General features: G+C 67.5%; 3 protein-coding genes across 3 annotated transcripts in view, besides 8 other annotated features; all 3 read right to left on the bottom strand.

Annotated features, from left to right (window-relative positions):
* Nucleotides 1-166: 166 nt before the first annotated feature.
* Nucleotides 167-186: a microsatellite.
* Nucleotides 187-299: 113 nt separating this feature from the next.
* Nucleotides 300-1,004, bottom strand: Tco025E_06038 (charged multivesicular body protein 4; the record flags this gene model as incomplete). Its single annotated transcript, XM_029372927.1, has 1 exon — nucleotides 300-1,004. The coding sequence occupies one exon, from the start codon at nucleotides 1,002-1,004 to the stop codon at nucleotides 300-302; it is 705 nt and encodes a 234-aa protein (XP_029226959.1).
* Nucleotides 1,005-1,020: 16 nt separating this feature from the next.
* Nucleotides 1,021-1,125: a microsatellite.
* An 83-nt stretch (nucleotides 1,126-1,208) lies between these two features.
* Nucleotides 1,209-1,235: a microsatellite.
* Nucleotides 1,236-1,254: 19 nt separating this feature from the next.
* Nucleotides 1,255-1,286: a sequence feature (GA-rich).
* Nucleotides 1,287-1,414: 128 nt separating this feature from the next.
* Nucleotides 1,415-1,431: a microsatellite.
* Nucleotides 1,432-1,580: 149 nt separating this feature from the next.
* Nucleotides 1,581-1,608: a microsatellite.
* Nucleotides 1,609-1,675: 67 nt separating this feature from the next.
* On the bottom strand, nucleotides 1,676-3,583 carry Tco025E_06039 (putative glycyl tRNA synthetase; the record flags this gene model as incomplete). Its single annotated transcript, XM_029372928.1, has 1 exon — nucleotides 1,676-3,583. One exon carries the CDS (start codon nucleotides 3,581-3,583, stop codon nucleotides 1,676-1,678), a length of 1,908 nt encoding a protein of 635 aa, XP_029226960.1.
* Nucleotides 3,584-4,111: 528 nt separating this feature from the next.
* Nucleotides 4,112-4,128: a microsatellite.
* Nucleotides 4,129-4,190: 62 nt separating this feature from the next.
* Nucleotides 4,191-4,219: a microsatellite.
* A 111-nt stretch (nucleotides 4,220-4,330) lies between these two features.
* The window catches only part of Tco025E_06040 (uncharacterized protein), a gene marked incomplete at both ends in the record, with an annotated part of 2,889 nt that continues 951 nt past the window's right edge, over nucleotides 4,331-6,268 (bottom strand). Inside the window, one exon of the mRNA XM_029372929.1 lies at nucleotides 4,331-6,268. This exon is cut by the window's right edge and continues 951 nt beyond it. Within this exon, the coding sequence (XP_029226961.1) occupies nucleotides 4,331-6,268 (1,938 nt within the window).

Below are 6,268 nucleotides of genomic sequence, written 5' to 3' on the forward strand. Positions count from 1 at the left end.
TTTTTAAAAGGCGGGACGGCGACGCGTCACACACGCCGTGCCCCGGCGTCGTCCACACACCGGCGGCGCCGCACGCTCCCCGTTTCTTCTGCGGTGTCCCGGCCGCCGCCCCCCGGCCTCCGTCTCTCTCCTCCCAGTCTCTTCCTTTTCATCCGTGTTGAACGCTTTGTTGTTGTTGTTGTTGTTTGCCTTTGCTTTCTTTTTTTTTTTGGTGGGGGAAACCCCGACGCACACGCGCAGGCAACGCAAAGGAGTCAACGGAACGGGCAGGAGGAGGAGGAAACCCGGGCGCCGCCGCACTACGACTGCAGCTCCGCCTCGAGGGCCCGCAGCGCCTCCTCCTCCTCCTCCTCCTGCCGCGTCTTGGCGCTGGGCAGCTTGCTGGCGGGCACGCTCGGCATCGCGGGCAGCGCGGGCGAGGACTCCTTCTTCTCCGGCGCCGCCTCGGCCCCCTCCAGGGCGGCGGAGGTGTGCAGCTCCGCCATGAACTCCTTCATGAGCTCCTCCTCGTCGAGCGGCTGGTTGTCGAGCGGCTGCCGCAGCGCCTCGGCGACGGCGTTGGCCTTCTCCATCTCCTCCTGCAGCTCCTCCATGTTGTCCTCTACGCGGTCGGCGTCCATCTTCTTGTTGCGCTCCCGCAGCTCCTGCTTCACGCGCTGCTGCACATCCAGCAGCTCGTTGTTCATGTTCTGGTTCTGCAGCGTGAACTTGAGCGTCTCCAGGTTCTGCTTCTGCGCGGCGATGTTCGTCAGCTGCTCCTCGAACGCCTTTTTGCGTTTCATGCACTGCATCGCCGCCTGCGTGTTCTTCTTTGCGTAGTACTGCTTTGCCCTGGCCAGCTCCGCCTCCATCTTCTTCTCCAGCACCCCCTCCCGCTTCTCCAGCAGCTCGAAGGCGGAGTCGAGCTTCTCCAGCGTCTGGGAGACGGAGCCGGGGGCGCCCGCCGGCTTGCCCTCGCGCGGCCGCTCCTGCGCCTCCCCTCTACCAAAGAGACGGCGAAACATTCCCTTTCGCTGGCCGCTTTTCTGCTGCTGCTGCTGCCTCTTCTCTTCCTTTTCTTTTTCTTTTTCTCTTCCTGTCTTTTATTATTATTATTATCGTTCCTTTTCTCTTTGCTTCTTTTTCCTTGCGCCTTGCGGTTGTCGCCGCTTCACCGTTCGCTTCGCGGGTTTGGCTTCCCTACGCGCTACTGCCGCCCCCCTGCGGGTTTCCTTTTCTTCTTCTTCTTCTTCTTCCGGGCCCACCACCCCGCACAGAGAGAGGGGAAGGGAGAGAGGGAGGGAGAGGCACGCCAGCAGTCGGAGGGAGCGCACGAAGGAAAAAAAGAAGGAAAAAAACACAGGGGGCGTGCGTGGACGGCAGGCAGCGAGAAGGAGCGAGTCGCACACGCACGCACGGCGGGGTGTGGTGTGCGCCACCACCACCACCACCGCTCTCTGCCGCCCACGCCACTCTCCCTTTCTCTCTCTCTTCAGGCACACACACACACATATATATATATATATACACACGTCCTTCGTTATGTTTATTTGTTCCTTCGTGTCTCTTGATTAAGGCGTGCCCGTGTCCGCCGTGCTTCCGTTCGTTTGTTTGTTTTCCGTTTGTTTGCTCGTCCGTCAGTGGCGGAGCCACCCGCCCACGCCCACGCCCACGCCGCCGGCCTGCCTGCCAGCGACTACGCGGCGGCTGCGGCGGCTGCCTGGGCGGGGAACTCCGCCTCGACGCTGCGCCACTCGCGCGGCTGCAGCGGGCGGCTCAGCGCCGCGACGACGTCGGCGACCTCCGCGCGCGGGACGCGCACCTGCCGGGCGCTGTCGCGCTCCCGCAGCGTGACGCAGCCGTCCGCCTCGAAGTCGCAGGTCACGCAGAAGGGGATGCCGAGCTCGTCCACGCGGGCGTACTTCTTCCCGATCGAGGCCCCGCTGTCGTCGGTGCGGGTGGAGAGGCCGCGCAGCACCATCTCCGCGCGGATCGCCTCCACCGCCGTCGTCAGCTCCGGCTTCACGAGCAGCGGGAGCACCGCCACCTTCTGCGGCGCGATCACCGGCGGCAGGCTGAAGACGGCGCGCTTCTCGTTCTTGGCGCTCTCGTCGCGGCGCACCCAGTAGCTCTGCTCGAGCAGCGCGTAGAGGATGCGGCCGACGCCGAAGGAGGGCTCAATCACGCTGGGGATGTAGTTCCGCCCCGTCACCTTCACCGTCTTGTGCTCGAACTGCACCATCTCCGGCCGCAGCGTCGCGGTGAAGCCGGACGCCGTCGTGATCTCCGCGCCGCCCGCGGCCGCCAGTCGCTCGCCGAGCTCGACGCAGTCCGCCTCTGGCGCGGCCGTCAGGTACGCCATCACCTCCCCGGCGTTCCTGCCGAAGGCCTTGCCGATGGCGCCCTTTTGCAGCCTCCGCTGCAGCTGGCGCTCGCTGCGCGGCTCGGCGAACTCCTCGCGGGCGAACAGGTCCTTCTTGCTCGCCGCGCTGTGCTGCGTGAGGTCGTAGGCGGAGCGGTCGGCGATGCCCACGCACTCCACCCAGCCGTAGGAGGTGAGCAGCTCGGCGTCCCAGCAGTCCTGGGCGTAGTGCGCCATTTCGTTGCGCTGGTGCTGGCGGAAGCGGACGAGGCGCACCCCGACAGCCGCGAGGAAGTGGGCGGTGCGGGCGATGAAGTAGCCGAGCGTCTCGTTGTCGATGACCCCGCCTGCCACGGCGTCGCCGACGGTCATGCGGACCGGCTCCGCGTTGGCCGCCTGCAGTTCCCGCGACCACGCCCAGAACTCGGTGTCCCTGACGGCGGCGAACCGCTCGTGGCGCTTGTCGTCGGGGTTGACGAAGTGCTCGATCTCCGCCAGGGTGAACTCGCGGACCCGCAGGAGGGCGGCGCGGGGGGCGATCTCGTTGCGGAAGGCGGCGCCGATGCAGGCCGCCGCGAAGGGCACGCGCTGCGCGTTGCCGGAGTCAAGTAGGCGCTTGAAGTTGAGGATGATGCCCTGGGCGAGCTCCGGGCGCAGGAAGCCCACCCGGTCCCCCTCCGGCCCGATGCTCGTGGCGAACATGAGGTTGAAGGGAAACGGCTCGCTGAGGGGGTGGCCCTTCGGCGAGGCGACCCCGTGCCGCGCCACCGCCGCCTGGATCTCCGCCGGGGTCATGCCCGCCGCCGCGTTGCGGAGCGTCAGCAGCTCCTGCCGCCGCTGCTCGGCGTCGGCGTCGGCGCGTGCGCCCGCCGGCGCCTCCCGCAGCTGCGCCTCGCAGTACTCCTCGAGCAGCTTGTCGGCGCGGATGCACTCGCCCGTGACGGTGTCCCGCACCATGACGTCGTTGAAGCGCGTGACGTGGCCGGAGGCCTTAAACACCTCCTCCGGCGTCAGGCACGTGGTGTCCACCTCGCACATGTTCTCCGCCAGCACAAAGTGCTGGCGCCAGTGGGCGAGCAGGTTCGCCTTCATCGCGCAGAGCGGCGGGCCCATGTCGTAGAGCCCCGCCGCCCCGCCGTAGGGGTCGAAGGCCAGCCCAAAGAAGAAGCGGCGGCGGCAGGTGTCCTCGAACTCCGCCCGCACAAAGTTCTCCAGCCGCGACGGAAGGGCGGGGGGCATCATCAGTCGGACGCAGGGCGTAAACCTCGTGGTGGCGGCCGCCGCAACGAATAGGTGCGTGTGAGAAGCGCAAAAAAAAAAAACGAAACAGAGACACGCCCCTACTGCCCGCGGGTATCGCTCTCTCTTTCTCTCTGCGTGTGTTTTCCTTCGGTCCCTGTGCGTGTGTGCGGGGCAAACGAGAAGGGCGGGGAAGAAGCGAGAGAGACGGCAGTCAGTCAGTGCGTCAGGAGGGCGGCGCCGCCGCCAACCCCGCTGGGCCCCGGGCGGAAACCCGCCAACAAAAGTAAATAAAAATACGCAGGACGAATACAAAAAAAAAAGCGAGGAGGAAAACAAAACAAAACGCCGGTGTGCGGTGCGGCAGAGGGAATTATTGCGGCGGAGACGGGGCGAGGAATGGGAAGTGCAGCGACGCGGGGCCCTTCTTGTCGTTGTTGTTTCTTCTTCTTTGTTTTTATAATAAAAACCGGCCTTCCGCCCCACGCACCCGCCTTCTTTACCGCGCCCTCTCCTTCTTTCTCTCTCCCTCACACACACACACACACGTTCAACGCCGCACTCGCCTCCTTTCAACCCCCCCGCCGCCGCCTCTGCGGCTCCCACCGACCTCCTCTCTGTCTCTCTCTCTCTCTTTCTGGACCCGCATGTTTTTCCTTTTCGTTTGTTGGCTTCTTTTTTCCTGTATTTTGTATATGATGTTTTTTTTGGGGGGTTGTTGTTTTTGCAGGCAGTTTTAACGCGCCGGCGTCACTGCGGCGCCAGCACCCAGGCGCCGTCGGGGAAAAAGGCGAGCAGCGGGCCGCGCGCGGCCAGGAGGTGCCGCAGGGGGTGCTGCACGAAGCCGGCCACGCCGCCGGCTGCTCCGCCGCACGCCGCACGCGTCCCTGCGCGGCCGAGAAGTAACATCGCCGGCTGCTCCGCCGCGCGCCGCACGCGCGAGAGGGCGAGGACGCACTCCGTCTCCGTCTCCGGCGCCGCGGTCTCCGACTGCGGGCGGTGGCGCAGGCGGGTGCACTCGCCCGCGGCGTCCGCGAGGAGCCAGGCGTCGTCGCCGGCGACGCGGTCGATGAGCAGCGGCGGGGACGGCAGCGTCGCGACGGGCGTCCCGCTGCTCACGTCCAGCACCTCCCCGCTCGCGAGGCCCACCGTCACGCGACGCCCGTGGCAGCGCAGCGCGCAGACCACGTCGTCCACTGCGACGAAGAGGCGGGTGCTGAACTCCGGGGCCCGGTAGCACGCCACGCTCGTGCCGTGGGCAACCACCAGCGTCGTGTGGCCGCCATGCGCCTCCCCGACAGCGACGGGCGGGGCCGGCACGAACGACGGGAGCCCCGCCACCCCCTTCGCCTCGATGTGGTGCACCACCTGCAGCGTCAGGCGGCCGGAGTGGGTGTCGCCGGTGGGCTGCAGCACCACCACCGAGGTGCAGCGGCCGATAGCGAAGAGGAACGTCTCGGCGACGGCGCCGCCGGTGGAGCTCCACCGCACCTCCGCGAGCTCCATCTCGCGCCGCAGCAGCGTCGCCCCGCAGACCTCGGCGGCCACGTTGGGGCAGCAGCTGCCGCCGCCGGGGCGCCGGCCCCCGCCGTGCGCCGCCGCACCGCGCGGAAGCGCCGTGGAGACGAGGTAGCGTCCCCGGATGAAGGTGCAGAGGCCGAGCGTGTTGTTGTCCCGCCGGTCCAGCGGCACGGGGAGCCAGTCCATGGACACCGCCACGTGCCGCCCCACGTGTACGCTGTAACTGCGCACCGGCACCGCGCCGTCGCTAAGGCCGCGGAGGGAAAAGGCGGCGCCGGCGTCCGCGTCCGCCGTCTCCGGGCAGTGCCAGATGTCGAGGCGCGTGCAGCACGCCTCCTCGCACATCACGGAAAACCACAGCCCCGCCTCCGGCGTCGTTGGAACGATGCGCACGCAGAGAACACTGCTGCAGGGCGTGAACCCGACGAACCCACGGGAGGCTCGGCGACTGGTGTTTGGGGAAACAGCAAACTCCCGCGCGCCGTCGTGGTCAAGCACGCGGAGCGGCTGGTAAGCCGTCGACGCGGGGCGCTCCGCGGTACTCTTGGTGCGGGGCTCAATGTGGAGGAAAAACCTCGCCACTGGTCCACTTGCGACGCGTTCCCACCGCATCCGCCGCACACCGTCCCTCTCGCTGGCCGACGTACTCTGCGGTGGCTCGTCAGTCGGGGTTCCATTCCTCCTTGGTGCCTTGGCAACACGCGCAGGAGGAACTGACGCCCCCGGCACGACGCAGCCCACAGCCCCCAGTTCCTCCCCCACCGGCGGCGGTGATGCCGGCTCTGCGCGCTGCGGCGCCGCTGCACGCGTCGCCGCCTCCACTCCCAGCATCTCCTCCTCCTCTGCGCGCAGCGGCGCCTTTGCATGCGTCGCCGCCTCCACTCCCAGCATCTCCTCCTCCTCTGCGCGCTGCGGAGCCGTTGCACGCGTCGCCGCCTCCACTCCCAGCACCTCTTCCTCCTCTGCGCGCAGCGGCGCCTTTGCATGCGTCGCCGCCTCCACTCCCAGCATCTCCTCCTCCTCTGCGCGCTGCGGAGCCGCTGCACGCGTCGCCGCCTCCACTCCCAGCATCTCCTCCTCCTCTGCGCGCAGCGGCGCCTTTGCATGCGTCGCCGCCTCCACTCCCAGCACCTCTTCCTCCTCTGCGCGCAGCGGCGCCTTTTGCAT

Source organism: Trypanosoma conorhini, assembly GCF_003719485.1.
Source record: "Trypanosoma conorhini strain 025E chromosome Unknown Tco_14.4_contig_00385, whole genome shotgun sequence".
Classification (NCBI taxonomy): Eukaryota; Euglenozoa; class Kinetoplastea; order Trypanosomatida; family Trypanosomatidae; genus Trypanosoma; species Trypanosoma conorhini.